The sequence below is a fragment of the Aotus nancymaae genome, unplaced genomic scaffold (assembly GCF_030222135.1).
Source record: "Aotus nancymaae isolate 86718 unplaced genomic scaffold, 86718_ANA_hifiasm-v0.15.2.pri h1tg000040l, whole genome shotgun sequence".
NCBI classification, from domain to species: domain Eukaryota; kingdom Metazoa; phylum Chordata; class Mammalia; order Primates; family Aotidae; genus Aotus; species Aotus nancymaae.
Genome location: NW_026988454.1, coordinates 105,385,411 through 105,413,226, shown reverse-complemented (window position 1 = coordinate 105,413,226; position 27,816 = coordinate 105,385,411). Strand labels below are relative to the sequence as shown.

General features: G+C 35.8%; 1 protein-coding gene across 7 annotated transcripts in view; it reads left to right on the top strand.

Moving 5' to 3' along the window:
- Positions 1 to 27,392, top strand: part of ZNF451 (zinc finger protein 451) — a 114,224-nt gene extending 86,832 nt beyond the window's left edge. For 4 of the 7 annotated variants that reach the window (XM_064360940.1, XM_012441548.2, XM_012441544.2 and 1 more), the window contains 6 exons: positions 4,048 to 5,651; positions 7,949 to 8,092; positions 9,141 to 9,271; positions 10,783 to 10,969; positions 17,928 to 17,996; positions 25,613 to 27,392. In XM_064360940.1, the coding sequence (XP_064217010.1) occupies positions 4,048 to 5,651; positions 7,949 to 8,092; positions 9,141 to 9,271; positions 10,783 to 10,969; positions 17,928 to 17,996; positions 25,613 to 25,659 (2,182 nt within the window). In that variant the 3' untranslated portion in view covers positions 25,660 to 27,392. The remainder of the gene's footprint in view (positions 1 to 4,047; positions 5,652 to 7,948; positions 8,093 to 9,140; positions 9,272 to 10,782; positions 10,970 to 17,927; positions 17,997 to 25,612) is intronic. The other 3 variants (XM_064360942.1, XM_064360943.1, XM_064360944.1) reach the window with 3 other exon arrangements.
- Positions 27,393 to 27,816: the final 424 nt, after the last annotated feature.

The following is a 27,816-nucleotide window of genomic DNA, read 5'->3' as shown; positions in this document are numbered from 1 at the left end:
CTGCCTCAGCCTCTGGAGTAGCTGGGACTACAGGTGCCCGCCACCATGCCTGGCTAATTTTTTGTATTTTTGGTAGAGACGAGATTTCACCCTATTAGCCAGGATGGTCTCGATTTCCTGACCTTGTGATCTGTCCACCTCAGCCTCCCACAGTGCTGGGATTATAGGCTTGAGCCACTGTGCCCACCCTGTTTTCTTTTTTTTAATAGTTATGATTTCTGTGTCCTAAGAAACCCTTGCCTCTTCTTGCTTAAAGAATGTATTTAGTTTTTCTGAATTCAGCTTTGATGTATTTAAAGTTTCATATTTATTTCTAAAATCTATTTCAAATTTTTATTGATTTTTTTACAGCAACCATGTCTGGTTTCCCTGGTGATTCTCTGTTGTTTGCCCATTTTCTAGTTTATTAATTTCTGCTCTTTAAACTTTGAATTTAATTTGCTTATATTTGTCTAGCTCTTAAGGTAGAACTTTAGATTGACTTTGGATGTTTGTTTTCAATATAAACGTTTAAAAATGTAAATTTCCCTCTAAGCACTGCTTTACCTTCATCCCACAGATGTTGGTAAGTTGTGTTTTCATTTTTATTCAGTTAGAAATACTTATCCTTTTTTCCTCGTTTACCCATAGAACTACCATATGCTCCAGCAGTTTCTGCTACTTGACAGCCAAGAGAAATGTGAATGTATATCCACACAAAGACTTGTATGTTTCTTTATAGCAGCATTATTCATAATGGTAAAAAAGTGGGAGCAACGCAAGTGTCCATCAGCTGACAAATTTTTTAAAATGGACATATCCATACAAGGGAATTTTATTTGGCCTTGAAAAGGATTGAAATACTGATTACATGTTACAACCTCAATGAACTTTGAAGACATTATGCTAAATGAAATAAGTTAGTCACAAAATGTTCATTTATATAATTCTGTTCACGTGAAATTCCAGAACAGGGAAATTTGTTGACACAGAAAATAGTTGCTTAGGGCTCAGTGGTTGCTTGGAGTTAGGGAGCTTGGTGAAAAGGGAGGTGGGGAGGTGATAGCTAAAGTGTATGAGTTTTCTTTTTGACATGGCACAGTGTTCTAAAATTGACTGTATTGATGGTTGCACATATCTGTGTGTGAAAAATAGTTGAAATTATATACCCTAAATGGATGAATTGTATGGTATGTGAATTATCTCACTATTTTTTTTTTTTTTTTTTTTTGAGACAGGATCTCTCTCTGTCACCCAGGCTGGAGTGCAGTGGTGTGATCTTGGCTTACTGCAATCTCTGCCTCCCTAGTACAAGTGATTCTCGTGCCCCAGCCTCCCAAGTAGCTGGGACTACAGGTGCGCACCACCATGCCCTGCTAATTTTTGTATTTTTGGTAGAGACAGGGTTCCACCATGTTTACCAGGCTGGTCTTGAACTCCTGACCTCAAATGATCCGCCTGCCTCAGCATACTGGAATTACAGGTGTGAGCCACCACACATGGCCGTGAATTATATCTCAATAAAGCTGTTTAAAAATCTTTTTGAAAAATGTTATCTTGCCCTTTTGATTTCTTCTTTGGCCTATAGGTTTATTAGAAATGTGTTGCTTGGCTGGGCATGGTGGCTCACACCTGTAATCCTAACACTTTGAGAGGCTGAGGCAGGTAGATTGCCTGATCTCAGGAGTTGAAGACCGGACTAGCCTGGCTAATATGCTGAAACCCCATCTCTACTAAAAATACAAAAAAATTAACTGGGTGTGGTGGTACACGCCTGTAATCCCAGCTACTTGTTGGCTGAGGCCAGAGAATAGCTTGAACCTGGGAGGCAGAGGTTGCAATGAGCCAAGATCGTGCCACTGCACTCCAGCCTGGGTGACAGAAAGATTCTCTGTCTTGAAACACACAAACAGAAAAGATATGTGTTGCTTAACTTCTAAAGGTTTATAGATGTTACATTTAGATATCTAATTTATGAATATTTAGGGATTTTTATTCTCATTTCCAATTTAATTTCACAATAATTACAGAACATATTTTGTATAATTTTTTTTCTTTTGAAATAGATTAAATGTATAAAATGGTAGCAGGTCTGTTCTCTCTGGAGTTTAGTAGTGAAGGGGAGACAGTTGAAGCACAGTTCTATTTTTTTATTTTGCTAGAGAGGTTGATTTATTTTGAGTTAATTTGTGGAATAGCGTGTGGTTTTATTGAGCCTAGTTCTTCAGTGCAAAAGTACCTATGGTCATGACATTTGCCTGACATAAAACTAATCTGTTATTCACGTTTATTTCTTTCTTTATAGATTTAGGGGGTACGAGTGCAGTTTTGTTACATATTTATTGTGAAGTGATGATATCTGGGCTTTTTAATGTACCTGTCATCCAAATAGTGAACATGATACCCAATAGGTTATTTTTCAACCCTTACCCACTTCCCAACCTCCCACCTTTTGGAGTTTTCAGTGTCTATTTATTATTCCATTCTCTATAGCCATGTGTACCCATTGTTTAGCTCTCACTTAGAACTGAAAATGTACAGTATTTGGCATTCGGAGTTATTTCACTTAATATAATGGCCTCCAGTTCCATACACTTTGTTGCAAAAGGCATTATTTCATTCTTTTTATGTTTGAGTAGTATTCCATGGCATATGTACCATATTTTCTTTATTCATAATCCATGGATGGACACTTAGGTTGATTCCATTCATTATTGCTGTTGTGAATAGTGTTGTGGTAAATGTACAAGTGTAGGTGTCTTTTTGATATAATGCTTGCTTTTTCTTTAGGTAGGTATCAGTAGTGAGACTGCTGGATCAAAGGGTGGTTCTCTTTTTAGTTTTTTGAGAAATCTCCATATTGTTTTCCATAGAGTTTGTACTAATTTACTTTCCGACCAAAAGTGTGTAAGTGTTGCCTTTGCTCTGTATCCTTGCCAACGTCAGTTGTCTTTTGACTCTTTAATAGCAGCCATTCTAACTGGTGTAAGATGGTAATGCATTGTTGTTTTAATTTGAAATTCTCTGATGATTAGTAATGTTGAGTATTTCTTGCATGTATTTGTGGGTCAGTTGTATGTCTTCTTTTGAGAAATGTCTATTTATGTCCTTTGCCCACTTCTTGATGGGATTATTTGTGGGTTTTTTCTTGTTGAGTAGTTTAGGTTCCTAGCAGATTCTGAATATTAGTCCTTTGTCAGATGTGTAGTTTGCAGATATTTTCTCCCATTCTGTAGGTTGTCTGTTTACTCTCTTGATTATTTCTTTTGCTATGCTTAATCTTTTTAATCCTATTTGTCTATTTTTGGGTTTTGTTGCATTTGAATTTTTTGCCTAGGCCAGTGTCCAGAAGGGGTTTTCATAGGTTTTCTTCTAGAATTTTGATAGTTTCAAGTCTTAGTCTTTAATCCATCTTAATTTTCATATATGATGAGAGATATGGGTTCAGTTTTATTCTAATGCATATGGCTATCCAGTTTTTTCAGCACCATTTATTAAATAAAGTGTCCTTATCACAGTGTTTATTTTTCCTACTTCTGTTAAAGATCAGTAGTTTGTGGATATGTGGCTTTATTGCTGGATTCTCTGTTCTGTTCCATTGATCTTTGTGTCAGTTTTTATGCCAGTACATGTTGTTTTGTTTACAATACCCTTGTATCAACATTGATCAGTTCGTAAAGAATAGGTTCTGGGTTGTCTAGAATTTTACCATAGTGTTCTTTCATACATTTTAATTTCCATGGAGAGTCTAATAATTTGCATGTTCAATAAGGTCCTCTGTCAGTGATTTTGATATTGATTTCAGTTTTCTAAAATTTCCCTGAATTTAAAAAATTTCGAATCTAGTTTCAGCCTTTTGTATTTTAACTAAAAATAGATAAAATGTAAATAAAACTCAAATATTTTGAGATGATAGAACATTATTATGTCATCTGCATCTTTATTGAAAAATATTGTTTAGTGCTTGCTTGTATGTTGGTTATTTTATAATTCTTTCAATAAAATGCAGCAATGGTATATTTAGAAAATACTTCTGAAAGAGTTTCTATTTCTTTTTATCTAATTTAGAGTTCGTTGTCGAAATGCTGGTCCTGTAGCTGTAGCTGAGAAGAGCATTACCCAGGTTGCAGAGAAATTCATATTAAGAGGTTATTGTCCAGATTGCAATCAAGTCTTTGTGGATGAAACCAGCACCCAAAATCATAAGCAGAATTCGGGACACAAAATCCGAGTCATTAACTCAGTGGAAGAATCAGTCTTACTTTATTGCCACAGCAGTGAAGGGAATAAGGATTCTTCTTCTGACTTGCATTTATTGTTGGATCAATCAAAATTTTCGTCACTTAAAAGAACTATGTCTATTAAAGAATCTAGCTCACAGGAGTGCATTGCCATTCCAAAAAAGAAGATGAATTTAAAAGATGAAAGCCATGAAGGTGTTGCTTGTGTCGAGAAAGAAAAGTCAGTAGTTAAAACCTGGTTCTGTGAATGCAATCAACGATTCCCAAGTGAAGATGCAGTAGAAAAGCATGTTTTCTCAGCAAACACAATGTGTTATAAGTGTGTGGTCTGTGCAAAGGTGTGTAATGATTCTGGGGTCATTCGTTTACATATGAGCCGGATTCATGGAGGGGCACATTTAAATAACTTTCTTTTCTGGTGTCGAACATGCAAAAAGGAGTTAACAAGGAAAGATACTATCATGGCACATGTGACTGAATTTCATAATGGACACAGATATTTTTATGAGATGGATGAGGTAGAAGATGAAACTTTGCCATCATCCTCTACAACATTGGGTAATTTGACTGCTAACCAGCCTTCATCAGCTATTACTATTATTGATCACTCTCCAACAAATAGTTCTCCAAGGGGCAAATGGCAATGCCGGATTTGTGAAGATATGTTTGATTCCCAAGAATATGTAAGACAGCACTGCCTGTCTTTGGCAAGTCACAAGTTTCATAGATACAGCTGTGCTCACTGCAGAAAGCCTTTTCATAAGATAGAAACATTGTACCGACATTGCCAAGATGAGCATGGTAATGAGATAAAGATTAAATACTTCTGTGGGCTCTGTGATCTTATCTTTAATGAGGAAGAAGCATTTTTGAGTCATTATGAGGAGCACCACAGCATAGATTATGTATTTGTGTCAGAAAAAACTGAAACTTCAATTAAAACTGAAGATGATTTTCCAGTAATGGAGACCAGTAACCAGTTAACCTGTGGTTGCCGTGAGAGTTACGTCTGTAAAGTCAACAGAAAAGCAGATTATAGTAGATGTCTCCAAATCATGCTGGATAACGGAAAACTGTGGTTTCGCTGCAGTTTATGTTCGTCAACAGCGCAGAATGTAACCGACATGAACACTCATATCCATCAAGTGCACAAAGAAAAGAGTGGTGAGGAGGAGCAGCATTATGTAATCAAATGTGGCACCTGCACCAAAGCATTTCATGATCCTGAGAGTGCGCAGCAGCATTTCCATAGAAAACATTGCTTCTTACAGAAACCCAGTGTGGCTCATTTTGGATCTGAAAAATCAAGCCTGTACAAGTTTACTGCCAGTGCGTCACATGCAGAGAGAAAACTGAAACAGGCAGTAAACTATTCAAAAAGTTTAGACATGGAGAAAGGAGTTGAGAATGACCTAAGCTATCAGAATATAGGTATGGCTTTATAGCTCTGTGCAAAACTTCATATACTAATATTGAAACTTACATACAATGTACCCACCTCATTTCAATTTTGAAGCAAGAAATAGGATAACTTTTTGAGGATATGTTAGTTAATTACTATGGTATATACATTTTAGGGATTTGTATTCCAACTACTACATTTATCCACTTTCTAAACTTAAGGAGATAAAGAGTATATGTTGGCTTTAAATAATATATATTTTAGATATCATTTTGTTTTCTTTTACAAAAGGTGTGGAGATTTTGAAGATGAAGGAAGTTGATAGTCTTTCTGAAAGTTATCCTAGATACTACTGTCATTTAGGTTTTTCTTGTAATATTTGAGTTCACAAAAAGATAAATCGTGAATTATTTGTGTTTCTATTTGGCTATATTTTTTAGTGTGAGAAATTTTAAAGATCATTTTAGCATTTATATATTTTTGTTATGATTAACTTGGAAACAAAGCTTTAACATATAGTTAAAATAGCAATTAGAAGTAGAGTTAAAGTGGTTGCAAGAAAACGGGGAAAATTGAAATATGATTTCCTTGTCTGTGCGTACTGTAGACTTACTTTCTTCCATATGATAGGATTAAGTCAGTCTAGGCAAGTGTTATGTGTTTTTTTTCTTGTTGTTTAGAAGTATAATTTGTTTTGTTTAGAGTATAATTTTAAGTGCATATTCTTTTATTTTTTAAATTTTTTTATTGAGATGAAGTCTTACTATGTTGCTCAAGCTGGTTTCAAACTCCTGGCCTCAAGCAGTCCTCCCATTTCAGCCTTTCAAAGTGCTGGAATTACAGGTGTGAGCCACCGCACCTGACTGAAGTCTATATTCTTTTAAATAAATATTAATCTTAGTGAGTTATACAGTGTAGTATATTTTGGTACAATGAGAATATGTGAAAATTTTGGCCAGTAATATGTTTTTATTAACTAGTGAACTTTTACAGGCTTGCTCTGTAGTATATGTAGATCTCAACATCACCTTAAGTCAAGACATGTTTTCAGTGATAAAGACTTAAATCATGAGCTGCCTAGTCAACTGTACTCTAAATAGTGAAACACGGTTGCACTGTTTTATGTTCTCTTAGGCCTTTCTTTTGCTCTTTTGTTTACTTTTTTTAGGAATTTGCGTTAGTCTGCATTTGATAGAAAATGGAATATCTAAATCTAGAATTACTGAGAAGTTAGAGAAAAGATGTAAGGTAGCTTGGAGAAATGGAAGGGAATGTCAGTGGTATATTTGAGGGAACTACTAGAGTAGAAACTATTCATTTTAAAAATAATAGAACATTTTAAAGTTTGCATTGCTACCACAGGAAACTTAAGGCCTTGTCAAAGTGGAAAAGTATGAAACAGGGCAAAGGGGAGAAAGAATGAGAGTTAGGGCATGGGGGAGGTGAAAGAAGAATCTGAGAGAACGAAGAAGATGTGTTTATGACGAGAGGTGTTACTGTGCCACTGGCATCTATTTCTAGCATGACTTTATGGCAGCAGAGTTCCAGGTTATCTTATTTCTGCTCTCTAGGGTGTTTAATTGTAGAGCTAGAGGGCTACTAGTAAGTCAGTCTAGATTGGGAAAAGAACCAAATTCTGGTGGTGAGAATGTTCTTTTTTTTGAGACGGAGTTTCGCTCATTACCCAGGCTGGAGTGCAATGGCGTGATCTCGGCTCACCGCAACCTCCGCCTCCTGGGTTCAGGCAATTCTCCTGCCTCAGCCTTCTGAGTAGCTGGGATTACAGGCACGCGCCACCATGCCCAGCTAATTTTTTGTATTTTTAGTAGAGACGGGGTTTCACCATGTTGACCAGGATGGTCTTGATCTCTTGACCTCGTGATCCACCCACCTCGGCCTCCCAAAGTGCTGGGATTACAGGCGTGAGCCAGAGAATGTTCTTAATAGGTTACCTTGAAATTTTATACAGATGGTGTTAGTTTTTGCTTATTTAGCCTTAAAACTTGTTCTTCTAGTTCTTCTAGTTTTTCTTTTTAGTTCTTCTAGGTTTTCTAGTTCTTCTTTTTAACAAGCCTTAGAATCCATGGCAAATATTTGCAAGAAGGATATATAATCAAATTTGTGAAATGTTCAGAATATTTTTATCTGATTTAAGTGTAAACGGTGTCATGTACAGATTTGGATTTCATAAAAAGGTTTAGATAGAAATGAGTAACATTCAAGATTAGTTTTTTTTATATTAGGCTTCTAATATCTTTTGGATTTGAAATCAGATTGATTTTAGCAAATTCTTACTGAATTCACATTGATATTTCTGTCTTCTCAGAGGAAGAAATTGTTGAGCTTCCAGATTTGGATTACCTGCGAACCATGACTCATATAGTCTTTGTAGATTTTGATAACTGGTCAAACTTTTTTGGTCATCTACCAGGGCATCTAAACCAAGGAACATTTATTTGGGGCTTTCAAGGTACGGTTAATAAGAAAAACACAAGAAAACCCTTTTTCTCACCTCTTAGAATATAGTTCAGTTTAAAAGGCTTCTCTTAAACCTTTCTGGATAGAACATAAGAACATAATTGGAATATTTTGTGTTATAGTTACTCTGCTAGAGTAGTTTTCTCTACATGCCTCTGTGGTAAATGTTAACTCTATTTGGTGACTCAAAGTTTATGAATCTTTTGATAGAGATCAAAAAAGCCTTTATTCAGCACCTAAAATGTGTCAGGAACTATGGCTTTATACTAACATGGTTACTGATTATTATGGTTTTATCCCTTTTAAAATACAGAGAAGCAGATGTTTTGTTTTTGTTTTTATTTTTTTCCCCTAAAGTTTTAAAACTAATAAATAGCAGAGTTAACTTTTGAAATGTGGCGCCTCAGCTTACAGGACTAATGTTATTTTCAACATGCATAACTGCATCTTTTGTTCATTCTTGCTGTTCTTAAGTGTTCAGCTTCATCTAAACCTCTTTACAAATTGTTGACCAAACCTAGGGGAGAGACTTCTTTGGTTTACAGAGGATTAGTATAGTGAGCATCTGCTATTTTTGTGTTTGATAGGAAGTAGGATGTAAAAAGAAAGATTGGGATTAAAGATGGGAAAGCTACAGACCTGGATAAGTTAGCCAGTATAATTGTTTTAGTAAGTTGAGCTTTGGTGATTGCCCAACATTTCTGTACACTGAACGGTGGTGACATATTTGTAAAAACCACTTATGCTTACACTTACAGAATAATGCCATTCAAATAATTTTTACACACATTAATTTTGATTTTGCTTAATATCCATGTGAGTTTTAAGTGAGTTGACAGATTCAGGGAAGTTGGTCTCCTTTCTCAAGATTGTAAAGCAACAAGATGATGATGCTTTTGCTAGGATGGAGTTCTTCCACGTGCTAATCTAGTACTTTGTCTCCAGAAAAATTTTTTTCTAGTATGTGTTTTTTCTTGATAAAATTTTTGGCCTTTCCTCCCCTGTTTGACTATCAATTTTGCCTTTTCTAAAATTAATAGGAGGAAACACCAATTGGAAGCCTCCACTCAACTGTAAGATTTATAATTACCTGAACAGGATTGGATGCTTCTTCCTTCATCCTCGCTGTAGTAAAAGAAAAGATGCTGCTGATTTTGCCATATGTATGCATGTGAGTCATTGTTTTATTCAAAATCTAATGTGAAGCTCAGACCCACTTGCATTTTTTTTTCCCAATTGAATTGTAGTGAGAGTTACAGAGCATTCTTCAGTACTTCAGGTTCTACCTATGACTATAATGAGGGTAGGAGCCCATAGCATATTTTTATTGCTTTATCCCCAACTTCTAGCAAACCTTTAGCTATCAACAATGGATCCTCAACTATTTGTGGGATAAATGCAGAGATGATACTGTTTTTTTGTTTTGTTTTTGTTTTTGAGACAGAGTCTCTCTCTGTTGCCCAGGCTGGAGTGCAGTGGCGTAATCTCGGCTCACTGCAACCTCTGCCCCCTGGACTCAAACGGTTCTCATGCATCAGCCTCCTGAATATCTGGGACTACAGGCCCACACCACCATGCCTAGCTAATATTTGTGTTTTTAGTAGAGACGGGGTTTCTCCATGTTAGCCAGGCTGGTCTTGAACTCCTGGCCTCAAGTGATCTGCCCACCTAAGCCTCTCAAAGTGCTGGATTATAGGCGTGAGCCACTGATCCCTGCTGATGATACTATATTTGATATATGTTAAGACCCTTTCATATTTTATAACTCTAAAATTAAGAGGCACCTTAACTATCACTGTTGGCCTCGATATAATTTGCATTTGCTTCTGCCTCTGCCAGTTACCTAGAGAAACTACCAAACTGAGACTCACTTTAAATTCTCTACTTAGGACTTACATGTCACACTGATAATGTAAATTTACTCTTCAGACTTGTTGACTGTAGGTTATGGTTTAAACAATAAAAGATTTCTTTTTCCCTGCATCTAGTGCCAAGATTGAATCATGCAAATTGCCTTGCTTACCTTTTCTTTATGGCAGATTTATTTCTTATTTACCTTTACATTGTGTATATGGCCCTTTAGCATTCCAGCTTTATGTGAGTTCCTTCTGTTGGACTTCCATTTTGGCTTTTTCTTTTCATGGCACATAAAATAGCTTATCATATCATTTGATAGCATCTTATATTTGATTAAATGTGGGGTATTTCATTTATGAAGGAGATCTTTCTTTCTTTCTTTTTTTGTTTTGAGATGGAGTCTCGCTCTGTCACCCTGGCTGGGGTGCAGTGGTGCAGTCTCCGCTACAACCTTTGCCTCCTGGGTTCAAGCAATTCTCTAGCCTCAGCCTGGAGGATCCCGAGTAGCTGGGATCACAGGTGCGTGCCACCACACCTAGCTAATTTTTACATTTTTTAGTAGAGACAGGATTTCTCCATGTTGGCCAGGATGGTCTCGAACTCCTGACCTCAGGTGATCTGCCTGCCTCTGCCTCCCAAAGTGTTGGAATTACAGGCGTGAACCACTGTGCCCAGCCGAAGGAGATCTTTATGTCATACTTTAGTAGGGACTAGGGAACAAGTTTAATATACCTTCCTCGGTATGTGTTCATTGTGAAATAGAGATAAGTCGGTTTGAAACTCATGCTGATTTTTTATCAACCTGTGCCATTTGTTCTAACTTAGGCTGGCCGTCTAGATGAACAACTACCCAAGCAAATTCCTTTCACCATCCTCTCAGGAGATCAAGGTTTTCTGGAGCTAGAGAATCAATTTAAGAAGACTCAGAGGCCAGCTCATATACTAAACCCTCACCACTTAGAGGGAGATATGATGTGTGCCTTGTTAAATAGCATATCTGATACCACCAAAGGTACGCAGCTGCAGTCACAGTGCAAACCGCCCAAGAGGAGGAGACTTCACTGCTGAGAGAAACCAATAAACTGCTGTCCACTAGTAAACTGTTGCCTGCTTACTAAACCATCATGTTCTCTTACTTCTGTCTTATCTTTTTAAAAATCTCACTTTCAGTCTTTAGTGTTTTAGAAGGAGGAGGAATTCATAATAATTTTCTGGAGGCTTTTTTCGATCTAGTAGATAAAATCTATATTGATGTATATAAAATATATATTCATGCATTATAGTACGTTACTACAATTTTAAAAGCTCAGAATTCAGATCTTCACTTAGTTTCTGAAATTCCAAATGACCTTCAGTTTTTTAGAAAGCAGTGTGCTTATAGGTGAAAACCAGAAAGCAATAAAAAAGGCAATCATTTAAGAGGTGACAGTGACAAAATGAAACCCTGATAGGTCTTTAGGTCCTTAGAGAAGTGGGTACATCCTGTCTTATGGCTGGGGCTCACACTTTTCTTCTGTACCTTTGTGAGATTGTTCAGTGAAAGGAGTGCTGATATCTAGTTTCACTTCCTAGTATTTAAGAGTATTTAAGAAAAGATGTAATTCTAAGGATTCAGAAGTTTTGTTTTTTGTTTTTCATAATTTCTGAGTCAATTGCTCTACCAATGAGCTACACCCATTTTTCATAATCTCTGAAGAAATATGGAAAGATTAATGTTTAAATATCCTAATAACTTAAATTCATGAATAAGGTTTTAAGATATTAATGAATTACCTTAATGAAAAATAGTGGCTTTTGGCATTTTTATTGTGTGCCTTTAAATTGTTCAACTCTGCTTGCCTCCTAGATATTTTTTTTCTTTCAATATATTTGGAAGCACATTTTGATTGAAAACCTATTCTGAAGAATTTTGCTCTGATCACTGATTACAGTGGATCAATTCACTTCTGCAAAGTTTTAGGAATAAGTAATCTGTGCTCTTTATACTCTTTAAAACAGAGTAATGATGGAGGATTATACAGATAAATGATGGCCGGGCACGGAGGCTCACGCCTGTAATCCCAACACTTTGGGAGGCCGAGGCAGCCGGCTCACAAGGTCAGGAGTTCGAGACCAGCCTGGCCAACATAGTGAAACCCCTGTCTCTACTAAAAATACAAAAATTAGCTGGGCATGGTGGCGTGAGCCTGTAGTCCCAGCTACTGGAGAGGCTGAGGCAAGGAGAATCACTTAAACCTGGGAGGCAGAGGTGGTGGTGAGCGGAGATTGCACTCCAGCCTGGGCAACAGAGTGAGACTCTGTCTCAAAAAAAAAAAAAGAAAATGAACTCTTACGTCTTTATGTCATGCCTTAGTATCGAGTATTAATCTTCCTATTCTTTAATTTTTGTTTTCACTTGCTTTTTCTATCTGTGACTTAAAAAAAATCAGAAAACAAAACATTGTCTTTTCCTCTACTCTTTTGCCATCCCTTTCCCAGTCCTCAACATCTGCTTAATATCCTGTAAGATAAAAGTTTTACCTTTGCCACACAATGCCAAACTCTCTTTCCTTCTCTTATGCTTCTGCTTTTGGGAACATTTCTTTTATAACTCCAGATGTAAATCCAATTATGGTTTTGCCTCTATTTCAATTCTGTTCGGAATGAGAGCTAAATATGTGTAGGCTTGCATGGGTATATTAAGGTTGGAGGTAATATATAGGTTATTAATTTCTGCTGATTATGCCCTTCCAAATGCCTCTTATGTTCTAGGTATTTTTTTTTTAATCACTCATAGTCAGTACTCATTTGAACTTAACTACTCTTTGGAGGCACATGCGTACTTTATTCGTAATTTTTGTGACATACAGAGATTGTACACTGCATGAGGAACGATATGGGCTTTGGTTCAAATGCTAACTTTGCTGTTTCCTAGCAGTGTGATTTCAGACATGTTACTTTTTTGGAGCCTCATTTTTTTTGTATTTATATGGTTGTAATAGTGATGTATGTAAAGTGTCTAGCACAGTATATGAAGCACTTTAGCTATTTAATAAATAATAGCTATTTTTTAATACTACCATAAAAAGAAAATATAATTCCTAGCCACTACATTTCTAATGTTGCACTGAATCATAGTATGTTCAGACTTAGTTATCTGATTTAAGACCAAATTATTTTTTCTTTCTTTTTTTTTGAGATGGAGTTCTGCTCTTGTCACCCAGGCTGGAGTGCAGAGGCACGATCTTGGCTCACTGCAACCTCTGCCTCCCGCATTCAAGGATTCTCCTGCCTCAGCCTGAAGAGTAGCTGGGATTACAGGTGCCTGTCACCATGCCTGGCTAATTTTTGTATTTTTAGTAGAGAAGGGGTTTCACCATGTTGGTCAGGCTGATCTTGAACTCCTGACCTCAGATGATCCACCCACCTTGGCCTTGCAAAGTGTTGGGATTACAGGCATGAGCCACTGTGCCCGATGACCAAATTTTTTCTTCATGGAAGACTTAAAACCATCAAATTGCCTGTAGTGAACTTTATCGAAATCAAAGAAAAATCATTTTCTTGGATAACTTTGTATTCCATTTCCTTTCCTAACAGATAGCTTTGTGAATAATTGAGTAATAGTTTCTTTTAAGGAATGGTATTTAATATATAATAGGATGCAGTAAATCTCTCAATGTCTACTAATAGTATAATTTTTAAAATATTTTTGTTGGGCCTTCAGTAATTTTGGTTACTAAAGAATGTCAGGGTAACTCCTTGCACATAGCTAAGCATGGTGTTCCTTCCTATTTTTTAAATAATGGTAAAATTTCAGAAATTTACTATTAGCAGGAATAAAAAGTGGTTTTTATTAGACTGAAGTTTACTGTATAAATAGGAAGAATCTTTTGAGTAATGTAAATAGAATCAGTGATCATACGGTATCTCATACTTGGAGAAATTAGTCTTTGCCGATTTCTCTCTTAATTGAAAGTCTTTCGGGAGGTACTTATTTCAGTAGAAATACAGATATTCAGAGTTGTTGGTTCTGTATATTGGTGTCTAGTCATTACGCCCTAAGGCATTGTTTTTGTGTGGTAGGGAGGAGAAAGGTTAAGTAGCTTTATTACTGGTACTAAAAAGTCTCTGACTTGGTTAGTTAGGGTAAAAGGTACTCCTTGTAGCGAGGTGAAGTTTTAGATTAAGTTTGAGGTTTGAATATGTCATGGTTTTTGCCCTATTAATTCTCTCTCCTAAGCATCAGGGTTTCAACATGAATGTTTTAATTGTACTATGATATATGTATAAATTCTTGTAGAAACATTTAAAAAGTCTGTTAACTTTAATTTCCACCCTTCCCACCCCCTGCCCTTGGTCTTCTTATCCTTTATCATTTCTATTTTATATTATACTTATCCTCACTTTCTTAACACTTAAGATACATGGATCCTTTCTGGTAATCCTTATCAGAGAATCCAGATAGACTTTCTTAGACCATTTACATTTTATTTCCAAATACTTCTTTACTCTAACTCAAGCCTCATGTTTCAGAGATGCAGATATAACTTGTCACTTAAATGTTCAAAGAAGAAAAAGGTGAACTTTTTTATTGGAAAAAGTTTATTGAAGACCTACTATGTGCCAGCCACCATGCTAACAGCTTTTTATGTTTGTAGTGTGTAAAGATGTTTAAATATGTTCAAAGAACTTCTTCCACATGCTTTTTAATCCCCTTTGCAAGCTATAAAGTAGGATGTGTTGGATTATCCCATTTTATAAGTGAGGAAGGTTCAGAAAGGTTAAATAATCTACCTGCAGCCTCACAGCAAGTACTTTTCATCAGTATCAACGACTATGGGTGAGACTTTCACTGACACAGATACCTGATTGCATGATGTAGAGCTAGCCACCCAGCGTGAATTACTGGCTCTAATCATGTCTTTGAAGAATGAAGATAATGAGAGATGTTCTGCTGCAGTATAGTGACGTTGCAGAGTTTATATAAAAGATACCAAACAAGTTATTTATTTATTTATTTATTTATTTTAATAATCAGGAAGAAGGTGCTTTTTTTGGGTCAGAAGATAAAATGATTTGGTTGTGGGTTCTGGTGCTTTAAAAAGTAAAGTGATTGTATGCTGAACATAGCCAAGGAAAGCAATTAGCATTCTAATTTCCCTAGGACCTTTTGTCTCATAATTAAATGAGTAAGCGCCATCTTTACAGGCTCTTCAAGAAGTCGGCACTAGAACTACAAGCTCCATAGTGAGCTTATTTGAGTACTGCAACATGCAGTTTCAAAGAAATTCACTAGAAACCCGCCTCCCATTGCTTCCTCTGCCTTTCCCCTAATCAATGTAAATGTTTCATGGTACATAGAAGCTAACATTTTCAGTGTTTTCTTACATGGGCCAGTATTTGCTCCCTTGAAAATTACATATAATGAAAAAGATATTACTACAAGATAATGTTTGTTGAATCTGTACGCTCCTTAGATGGTCATGTTTATAAGCCTGAAACTTTTATATCGATTTAATTGTGGCTTCATTGTGGATGAATGGGTTAGAAGCAGTAAGCGTGGTTGGTGTCTGTAGAGTCATACCAACTGCGCAGATTTTTAAATTCATCGTACATATAGAGCATAAATATTAACCTAGGTGCTATAAAAGTGTAGATGATTGAAGCAGTATCATGGCCTGTGGAACAGGCATTACCTAAAATAATTGTTGAACTTAATTCTAAAAGTCGGCCTGTTGTTTCCTTAGCCTGTTAATGAAAGTATAGTTTGTTTCTTTGGATACCATTATCAAAATCTATTTGATAAAATTAATTCCGTGCAAAGGTACTGAAAATAAGAAAGAATATTTTTTATTTTCTCTGTTCTAATGGGGTTGATTAAGGCAAAAGAAACCTTTTTATAATAATATTTGTAACCCCATGTCAAGTTAATCCTTGACAAATCAAGGATTTGTCATTATTCAAACTAGTAGATTAGCCTTAGGCATTGCATGCATTGATGAATTGTTTGGATGAGTTATAACATGCTGCTTTTGACTGACCTTGACTTTAAATTGTAATAACAGAAACCCCTGGGTATTTTCCTTTTGTTCTTTTTTTTTTTTTTTTTTTTTTTTTTTTTTGAGACGGAGTTTCGCTCTTGTTACCCAGGCTGGAGTGCAATGGCGCGATCTCTGCTCACCGCAACCTCCGCCTCCTGGGTTCAGGCAATTCTCCTGCCTCAGCCTCCTGAGTAGCTGGGATTACAGGCACGCGCCACCATGCCCAGCTAATTTTTTTGTATTAGTAGAGACGGGGTTTCACAATGTTGACCAGGATGGTCTCGATCTCTTGACCTCGTGATCCACCCGCCTCGGCCTCCCAAAGTGCTGGGATTACAGGCTTGAGCCACCGCGCCCGGCCCCTTTTGTTCTTAATGTTTAGAGCAAGCTTGTCCAACCTGCAGCCCGCGGGCCACATGTAGCCTAATTCAGCTTTGAATGTGGCCCAACACAAATTTGTAAACTTTCTTAAAATATTATGAGATTTTTTTTTTGCGATTTTTTTTTTTTTTAAGCTCATTGGCTGTCATTAGTGTTAGTGTATTTTATGTGTGGCCCAAGACAATCTTCTTCCAATGTGGCCCAAGCAAGCCCAAGATTGGACACCCCTGGTTTAGAGGTTTAATTTTGTTCTTTAATTTAAAAATGTAATGTTTTCTTTACCTAAAACATTGCTTGAAATATTTGAAGTATTTTGCTGGAATTAATAGCAAAGATGACTTGTAACAACAAATTTCTGCAGCAGAAGAATATAGTGAAATACAGTGATTTAATTTTTACTTATAGATACTTAAAGGTCTTGTTTTTAATGTATATTTTAAGTTTGCATAGAAACAAATATGTCTATACAACTTGTAGTTATTTAAGTGCTGATTCAAGTCACTGACATATATAGATGAATATGTATATTTGTATAATTACATCTTGATATAAATCAATATATATTGATTTAAATGTAGTTAAATTGACAGACTAAATATTAGGTCATTGATAGTACCATGTTTCAAATTTTTTTAAGATGAACCTTATTTTTCAGAATAGTTCAGAATTTACAAAAAAGTTGTAAAGATAGTAGAGTGTTTCCATGTATCCATACTGTTTCCCTTATTAACACTGTATATTAGTGTGATACATTTGTCATAACTAATGGACCAATATTGGAACGTTATTACTAATTCCAACCTTTAGTTTTTCCCAGTGTCCTTTTTCTTTTCTTTTTTTGAGACAGGATCCCACTCTGTCACTCAGGTTGGAGTGCAGTGGCACAATCTCGGCTCACTGCAACCTCCACCTCCCAGCTTCAAGTGATTCTCCTCCCTCAGCTTCCCAAGTAGCTGGGACTATAGGAGTGCCCCATCATGGCTGGCTAATTTTTTGTATTTTTGGTAGAGACAGGGTTTTGCCATGTTGCCCAGGCTGGTCTCGAACTCTTGAGCTCAGGTGATCCACCGACCTCGGCCTCCCAAAATGCTGAAATTACAGGTGTGAACAACCACGCCCAGCCTCAGTATCCTTTTTCTGCCCCAGGACCTCTTTGGGGATCCCACATGACATTTAGTCATTAATCTCCTTAAGCTCCATGGTTCAAATTTTAAGTGAGTTTTGCAGTGCCTTGTCAGTCATATTATAAAGCCTTCAGTCTCTCATTATCAAAGCATGTAAGACAGCAGGTAAGTAAGTTTGTGCTGTGCAAGAGGTATTGTTAATTAAAACCAATGTTATCTTCATAGACATGAATGCATATGATTTTCAAAATATAGGAGAATTTATCTCTCACCATTTTTAATATTTAGTAAGCATTGGAAAAAACCTCATGGGGGAAAGTAGTGTAACACTAATGAACTGTATTATAATTAGTAAGCTTGGGTATAAGAAGTTACTGAAAATAATATTATTTGAGAATATATAAATTATGGCACAATAACTACATGTATTGATTCTTCTTTACAGAATGTGACAGTGATGATAACATGGGTACCAAAAATACTTCAATAGGAGAAGAATTTATATCCACAGAAGGTAACCTAATAGAGTTAATCTCTTTTCTACTTGACTGTGTATTTTTTTTTTCCTCTGTCTCTCACCCATTCACCTCTCTTAATCCCTTCTACCCCCAAGTGAAAAACGTTTCTCAATTTGAAGGATAGCTTTGCATTTTCCATGTAAGACGACTTTGGGATAATACTAATTTAAGGCTAGAATGGGTCAGCCAGTTATGGCCCTTGGGCCAAATCCAGTCCACTATCTTTAGGAACACAGCCATACTGTTTATTTAAGTATTGTTTTATGCTGTTGCTTTTGTACCACAACTGCAAGGTTGAGTAGGTGTGGCACAGACAGTATAGCCCCTCCACCCCTGCCCCCCTCAAATAACTACTTTCTAACCCTTTAAAAAGTTTGCTAACCCCTGGGCTAGGAGACGATTTTCATGTCCTAATGTTTATTTATCTTGAGTAGTAGTAAGAATATTAAAAGATAGGCAGTGGATGGCCAGGCCTGGTGGCTCATCCCTGTAATTCCAGCACTTTGGGAGGCAAGGCGAGCAGATCACAAGGTCAGGAGATCGAGATCATCCTGGCCAACATGGTGAAACCCCTTCTGTACAAAAAATACAAAAATTAGCTGGGCATGGTGGCACACACCTGTAGTCCCAGCTACTCAAGAGAGTGAGGTAGGAGAATTGCTTGAACTGGGGAGGTGGAAGTTGCGGTGAGCCGAGATTGCACCACTGCATTCCAGCCTGCCGACAGAACAAGACTGTGTCTCAAAGAAAAAAGGTAGGCAGTGGAACTCTAAAAGCAAGCACTTACATCTAAATATAAATGGGCTTTTAAAATAAATTTTTTTTAAAGTTGGTTTTTTGTTTTTTTTTCCAGACAGAGTCTCTCTCTGTCATCCAGATTGGAGTGCAGTGGTACAGTCTCAGCTCACTGCAATGTCTGCTTCCTAGGTTCAGGTGATTCTTGTGCCTCAGCGTCCTGAGTAGTTGGGATTATAGGCGTGAGCCACTACACCCAGCTAAAAATTAAATTTCTTTTTTACTTTTCTTAAAGGATCTTTCCTTCCATAGGTTAAAGAGAACTTTTTGGGTCACTTGGCCTCAAATTATTTGCTAGCTGTACCATTATTTGGTTGTGTCTTGTAACCATTCTTTACATTTGTTTTTCTATAACAGACTGCACTTTTTAATAACCAGGGGGGATATGAGATAATGGATCTTAGAAAATACTTTGGGCTTCACTGGAGAAGTTGAAAATATTATATTAGCATCTTTGACATTAAAGAAAAACAGTAGGAATGTTCATGTATATTCCAATACAGTGTTTATGATTGGAGATTTTAGGGTGGGAATGTGGAGGCTGGAAAGTAGGGAAGGAAATATGACTAAAACACACACAAACAGAATGGCCCAACTGATATATTTTCTTTGCATTTCCTTGATCTCACATAATGCTACTAGTTTGACTAAGGGCATACTAGAGTTTTATGCTGTTAACAGTTTGGGAAATGGAGTCTGGCAGTAGAATTTATTCATCCATTAGATGAAGTAGATAGCTCTAATCTTTCTGCCTTACAGCCAAATTCATTGGTTAAATAAAATTGGCAATAAATCTACACCTAATTGGAATGAAGCAAGTTTTTTGACCAACTTGTTTTCCCAGCTTCGTCTTTCAAGATCTAGCTCAATGCCTAGCAGCCACATAATGATGAGTTAAACAAATGAAAGAATTTTTGTGAGTTTTGAACAAAAACTGCCAATTAAGTTGTTCATCAAGGCCCCTAAAAGATAAGCACTGCTGAACATCTAAAGAGTTTAGATTTTGCAACTTTTATTTGACACCTCATGACTCATCCCATGGAAAATGCCAGGCAAAATTCTAACTTTTAAATAGTTATAAGCCGTCACAGTTTTGTGGGCTCCTAACTAACCTAGGAAATCTGAGATTTATGTAACTGGATACGTACCAGATATTATCTCTGTGCATTTTATGGTTTGGAGGTGGAGATTTTACATTTTTCTGATTATTTGGTTTGGAAAAAGAATTTATTGTTAAGGGATTCAAGAAAAGATAGTTTAAAACCTGTAACTAGTTTTCATAATCAAAATAGAGGTGGGGATAAAATCCTTTAATCCCAAGAAAAACCAAAGGAGTGTGTTTGTGTTTTGTATACTGTTGCTTTATGTAAAGTAAGTGTGAGAAGCACACGATGTTTCGCAAAAGTTAAGGAACATGGGCTCCTTTGCACTTTTCTCTGACACCCTTCTTTTTTTCCTCTCCTTATCACCCCAAAAGAGCTAACTCAAATTTCATCTCTTAGATTGAACCATATAGAGTTGCCATTTTTGTAGGCACTATTGTGTGGTCAGTGCCTTTCCTAGAGTGTCCGTCTTTAGGCACAGCCAACCACTGCCTATTCTGGGATCCCCCTGTACCATACCAAGTGGATTTAAAATATTTAAAATACTTCTTTCTACATCTTTCATCTCCACTGACTGTAAGCTCCTTGGGGAATAGGATCATGTTTTATTTATCTTTAATTCAGCAGCACCTAGCACAGTGTTTGGCACAAAATGATTGCTGGTTAAATGAATAAAGTTTTAACAGACTTAAAATGTGTTAGATCCACCAGGACCCATTTCCCTATAACTGGATAAGGGAAATTAAGATAGAGGCTGTTTTCTTATAGCATGTTGTGTTATTTTGTCGACCCCAAACCACAGAAGCAAAATAATGTTCTAGTCTAGGCCTGATAACAAAACAAAAAAAAAAAATTTAAACAACCTCTTAAGTCTCTTTTTATTCCTTCCTTTCCCACTACAACAGTATAAATACCTGAGAAATAGTGGCAGAAGACAGGATAAATTTGCTTATGGCTTTTTGTCTTAGGGTAATTCCCCTTCTGCTGTGATTTGTCTTATTCTTTGTTGTTCCCCATAGACCAATATCAAACTCTGACCACAAAGGCCAGTCATAACAATCCTATATAATCTATTTCCTATACTTGACAGAGGAAACAGATGCCACATAATGTGGTAGTGAAAAGTACAATCTTTGGATTCATACTACCTAAGTTAAAACTCTGCTCTGCTGCTTACAAGTTGTGTAATATTGGACAAGTCACTTAACTTCACTGTACTAAAGCTTCCTCCTTATAAATAAGGGAATGTTAGTATACCTACCTTATTAGAATAATATGGCATATCATAAATAGTATATATTGGTTGCTGCTACTGTTACTGGGATTATTATCATCATCATTCACTTCTATCTGCATCTAAGGTCTACTCTAGAGGTATGCCTACTAACTAGAGGTATTCTGACTCAAATTGCTGGAAGAAACAGAGGACAGCATTACACAAATAATTGCCCATGCAAAACCATCTTTCTATAAATATTAGCAATATGCCTTACTCTGAGAATTCCTTCAATTAAGAGTAGTCAAAACTGCTCTTAATCTTAACAACTTGTGAGAGTCAGACTATTCATTTTATATGAAAACTGAGGTGTCTTAAGCATTAAGTAATTTGGCCTTACATGTACAGTTATAAAATGATTGGGTCACCATTTCTATATGTCTTCTTCTTCTTCTTTTTTTTTTTTTTTAAGACAGAATCTCGCTCTATTGCCGGGCTGGAGTGCAGTGGCATGATCTCAGCTCACTATAATCTCCACCTCCCGGGTCCAAGCGGTTCTCTTGTCTCAGCCTCCCAAATAGCTGGGATTACAGGCATCTGCCACCTCGCTCAGCTAATTTTTGCATTTTTAGTAGAGACGGTGTTTCACCATGCTGGCCAGGATGGTCTAGATCTGATCTTGTGATCCACCCATCTCGGCCTCCCAAAGTGTTGGGATTACAGGCATGAGCCACGGCGCCCAGCCTGTGTCTTCTGACTCCTACTACTGGTTGTTTTAGTTTGTTTGCCATAATTACTGTTCTCAAAGTAAATGAAATTAAGGCAGAAAGAAAGGAAGGTGAGAGAAACATAGACAAGATTTTTCAAACAGGTGCTCTTTATTTTTTTCATATGGCTTCAAATTACTGTCTGATGTCCTTTAGTTTCAATCTGAGAGATTCTCTTTAGCATTTCTTGTAGGGCAGGTCTCCTAGTAAATTCTGTAGCTTTTGTTTATCTGAGAATTTCTTTAAGAATAGTTTTGTCAGATACAGAATTCTTGATTGACATTCTTATTTTCTTCTTGTCTCCATGTTTGTTTTTTTAACAAGAAATCAGCTAGTAATTTTATTAAGACTCTTGTTTGTGATGAGTTGCTTCTCTCTTGTTGCTTTTATTGTCTTTGGCTTTTGACAGTTTGACTATAACATGTCTGAGTGTGGGTCACTTTATAGTTCATTGAGCTTCTTGGATATGTAAATTCACCTCTTTAATCAAATGTGGGAGTTTTTCAACCATTATTTCTTATAACATTCTTTCTGGTCCTATTTCACTTCCCCTCTTGAGACTGCTATAATGCATATGTCAGTTCACTTAATGGTGTCCCACAGGTCCCTTGGACTCTGTTTATTTTTCTTTATTTTTCTTTCTATTCCTAACACTGGATGATTGGTTGATTGTTTAGACTGAACCCAAACCAAGACACACACTGGATAATTTAAATTGTCCTATCTTTAAATTTACTGACTCTTTCTTCTGTGTGCTCAAATTTGTTAAGCCCCTGTAAAGATTTTTCATTTTAGTTATTGTACTTTTCAGGTCCTCAGTTTCTATTTGATGGGCTTTTGATAATTCTTTCTCTTTACCGATATTCTTAATTTTGTTCATACGTTGTTTTCCTGGTTTCCTTTAGTTTATTTGAACATATGTAAGAAGTTCGCTTAAAGTCTTTGTCACCTATGCTATATCGTGTAGCCTGTTTCTCCTAGTCTACAAACCTGTATAGCATCTTACTGTGCTGAATACTGTAGACATTGTAACATAATGGTAAATATTTGTGTATCTAAACAGAGAAGTAAAAATACATAAAAAATGGTACACCTGTAGAAGGTACTTACCCTGAATGGAGCTTACAGGATGGGGAGGTTGCTCTGGGTGAGTCAGTGAGTGAGTGGTGAGTAAATGTGAAGGTCTAGGACATTAATGTACCCTACTGTAGATTTTATAAATACTATACAAATAGGCTATACTACTTTATTGTTTAACATTTTCTTTTTTTAATAGTCAGTTCACCTTAGTGTACTGTAACTTCATAAACTTTAAAATGTTTAACTTTTTTACTCTATTGTAATAACACTTAAAACACAAACACTATGTACAGCTATACAGAAACATTTTCATTATATCCTTATTCTATAAGCTTTTCCCTACTTTTAAATTGTTTTATTACTTTTAAAACTTTTTTTTTTTTTTTTTTTTTTTTTTTGAGACGGAGTTTCGCTCTTGATACCCAGGCTGGAGTGCAATGGCGCGATCTCGGCTCACCGCAACCTCCGCCTCCTGGGTTCAGGCAATTCTCCTGCCTCAGCCTCCTGAGTAGCTGGGATTACAGACACGCGCCACCGTGCCCAGCTAATTTTTTGTATTAGTAGAGACGGGGTTTCACCATGTTGACCAGATGGTCTCGATCTCTTGACCTCGTGATCCACCCGCCTCGGCCTCCCAAAGTGCTGGGATTACAGGCTTGAGCCACCGCGCCCGGCCAAAACTTTTTTGTTAAAAGCTAAGACACAAACACGTATATTAGCTTAGACCTACAGAGTCAGGATCATCAATATCACTTATATAAGTAGGAGCACACTCTGAAATAATAATAAAAAGTATAGTAAATACATAAACCAGTACCAGGGTTTATTATCATTTTCAAGTGTTATGTACTGTACATAATTGTATGTACTATACTTTTATACAACTGGCAACATAGTGTATTTGTTTATACCAGCATTATCAGAAACACATGAATAATGTGTTTTGCTGCAACATGAAGATGACTATGACATCACTAGGCAACAGGAATTTTTCAGGTCTTGTATAATCTTATGGGACTACTGTTGGATATGTGGTCCATTGTTTACCAAAAGTTGTCACACAGCACATGATTATACTTGGTTTTTGTTTTTTAGAGTCTTTCAGTTGGCAAGTTTAATCTATATAAGCTCACTGTAGGTATTGGTATATTTGTATAGATGTTGCTGTACTTAACAATGGTTTGATTTATGATTTTTTGGCTTCATAATGATGTGAAAGTGATATGCATTTATTATAAACCATACATCAAATTTTGAATTTTACTTCAAAAATTTTTATAACTTTAATTGTGAAACAGACATTGTGTTAGATGATTTCATGTGTGTATATATGTATATCTATATATATATATATATATGAAACTTATTTTTGTGTATTCCTTCAGTTAAAGGTAAAATTTTATGTTTTTTTCCATATGGTCTATCAGTTAACTTACTACCATTTATTAATAAGACCTTTCCCTATCATTCTGCAGTGCTACCTTTGTTATAAATCCAGTGTCCATATATGCATGGGCCTGTTTCTTAACTGTGCTGTTCCTTTGGTCTATTTATTCTTGCACTAGTACCACATTATTAATTACTGTAACTTTATAATAAGTGTTCATATCTTAGACAAGTCTAGTCCCCTTGTTTTTCTTTGGTAAGAGTGTCTTGGCTTTTCTTTGCATTTCCTTATCCCTTTTAATTCATCTTAGGGGCAACTTAACTGATCCTAGAGTGTAGTTTTAACTTGATAGTTCATGCTAGCTTGTAGCACTTTAAATTACAGACAACGTAACACTTGTGCCCCCACTCGGAGTATGCAGTTGCATCTTAGATCACTGTTGCCTGTAGCCAAGTAGCCTCTGAGCAACTGTGGACCAGATGGGATGAGATGGATGAGATAAATCTGGTGTGAGAAGCTGATGAAAGCCAAGCAATTGACACCAAATTTCACCCTCATGAATTTAACATCATTCCCAGGGAGGAGAAGGAACCCAACTATTGTGAACCCAATAATGTCTGTCTTGTTCACTATTACATTGCTGTTCCTGGTATATAATAGGCATTTAATTAATATTTGAAAATAAATTTACATATATCTGCATACAGCATATATTATATGCTTCTCCGATGACATTTATGTGGCTATGAGTTTCACTATTTACTTTAGATGCTAGGATGTTTAAAGCTAATTTTTCCCCAGCTTTATTGAGGTATAATTAAAAATCAAACTAAATTTTTAATGGCCTGTGACATTTTGCCATTTCATAGAGTTGCCTTTCTGTTTCAGTTTAAAGTCTTATATGTATCACCTCAAGTCTTTTAGGAAATAAGTGATAGAGATTTTTTTTTTAAATGTTGAAACAAGCAATTACCTGTCAGTGATTCTAAAAGTTTGTTGACTTTGTACATTAAAAGTGGAATTAACTTGGAAGTTCCTTAGTATACTAAGTTCATGTATAAAGTTCAGGATCATATCTAGATTTTCATATTTCAAAATACTCAATTTTTTAGTAGAGAAACTGCCAAGTTATCCTGTGTTTTTCCATTTTGATTTTACTTTCCTTCTTGAAAAGATGAATACAGTTGATGAAACTTACATAAATAAAGCACATGTTGAGTAGTTTTCTGCCCTAAGTGTTAAAATTCTATGTTTTTTAATGCAGATGTGGAATTAGAAGAAGCTATTAGAAGAAGTCTTGAGGAAATGTAATTAAAGATATTACCACACAACATCAAGTGGCCTTGAAGAGACTCAGATAATGAATTCTTGAGTTTGTTTTCTAAAGGAGACCAGAAATCCACTATTACAAATGTATTTGAAAACATGTTTTTGCTTTCATATGTTCAAAATCTGATCTTTGTTTTGTATTTTTGTGCTAAATGTGCAAAAATGTACAGAAGGAATAGAATACATGTTCATGCAAATATAAATCATGTATTCTAATATAGGTGTAACAGTTTCCCAGTTAACTTTGAATTTATATATTTAGAATTAAAGGATTTAAATAAAAGGAAAGCTCTTGACAGCTGTTTCTCAAATAGCATTGGTTCTTTTTATTTGTGCTATACAAATGATTCTAGTTTATTTTTTTAGGAGTGAAAATGAATATTAAAAAGATGACATAGGTCAAGTTTTCCATAAATTCTACTTCTCATGTGGCACTATTATATAATACCTTTGAGATCTTTATGTTTATTAGAAGAGGGTAATGAAAACTGATCGTAGAAACATTTAAAATTTTATCAGCAGTGTTCTTTGTGGGTGCCATGCAGATGTAAATTATTGCTTTAATTAGAGCAGCACATTGCTAAAATAAAAAATACACCTTAATTTTTAAGAAATAATTTAAATGAAACAATTTCCATTCCTTTTACCTGCTTAGACTTTTATGTGACTTGTATGGGCTGCTGTTTAAAGGGAATGGTGTCAAATATTTGCATAAAATTATTTTTCATAATATTTGTCCTTTTTTATATATTTGTGTAAAGATAATATTCTTCAAGAAATAATGTTGAAAGCCTGCTCAGGAATAATCTTCCTTAACTCTTTAAAATTTTTATTTCATATGGAGTATCTTCAGTTTAGTTATTCACTGAATTCTCAGTTTCCTTCATTTGGTGTTACATATTTAATTTTTAAATATTGAGGCCCCATTGTGAGTAATAAAAAATACTACATAAGTAGAAGACTAAGAAGGGCTTGTCATATTATCTTTGTGTATATGCTTCATGTTATTTGACCAGAAATGTCTTATCTCTAAGAATTTTGAGTAGTAATTATTTACCAAACTTAAAAACATTTCTATAAATACAAAGCTTTTCTTTATATTTAAGACAAAAAGATACCATGGCTAGAGTTTTGTTCCTTCTCTGTAAAACTGTATATTTTAGTGTGAAATTGAATTTTTTTATTCTTATAGTCTTCAGTCCACAATTTGTGTTTTTAATTTCTTGATATGTCACTTGTTTCTCCCTGCTTGCATTTTTTTAAAAAAATAGACATTGTTGCTTCAGACTTTATCAATGATCTTTCCAAAATGACCACATTGTGCTTTTTAATTTGTATGTTTAAGTGGTCAAGCAAGGCCCTAGGAGGTAGTCACTGAGCTGGACCTTAAACACATCTGCAGGAGCTCACAATACTGAGGAGCAAAAGGGGCATTCCAGAAAGATGAGTGGTTAAGCAGATGCAGGGCAGGGCAAGAGGAAACAGCACCTTGTTGCCAGAGATTGTACGTAGAGGTTTGATGGACACTGATGCTCTATTAAGCAGCTTTTGTAGTGTGTGTGGTAGAGAATAATTACGGCTTTTGATATGACAGGAAAGGGATATTTCATCATGACTTTTAAGAAAAGGTAACTGGGTTGTTTAATGTTTTAATTGATAATTGTCACTGATTGTATTTCTACTTGTTAAATAATTAAAAATCATCTTAAAATTCATACTTTGACCTTAATTTAGACACAAGGAGATGTAATCTCTGTGTAACATTAGAGAAAATTATATGAATTATCATCAAAAGTAAATGCTTCTAACATTGACAAAGATGCTTATCTTTTCATTTCATCATTCACTCATTAATTCATTCAATCACAAAATATTTATTGGGTACCCACCATGTGCCAGCAGTTGTTCTAAGAACTTGGAATATACCAGTAAGCAAAACAAAGCCCTTACCCCTCTGTGGAGCACACACTGGTGGAGAAGGAGGGGTTGTACAATGTTAGTAAGCAAGTAAATGAAACTGCGTATCTGATGGCAATACGTGTACTGAAGGAAAATAAAGAAGGGAAGGGAATACATAGTGCAGGGACAGGGAGTTGAGGGGAGGCTTGCTATTTTTAATAGGGTGATCAGGAAAGATCT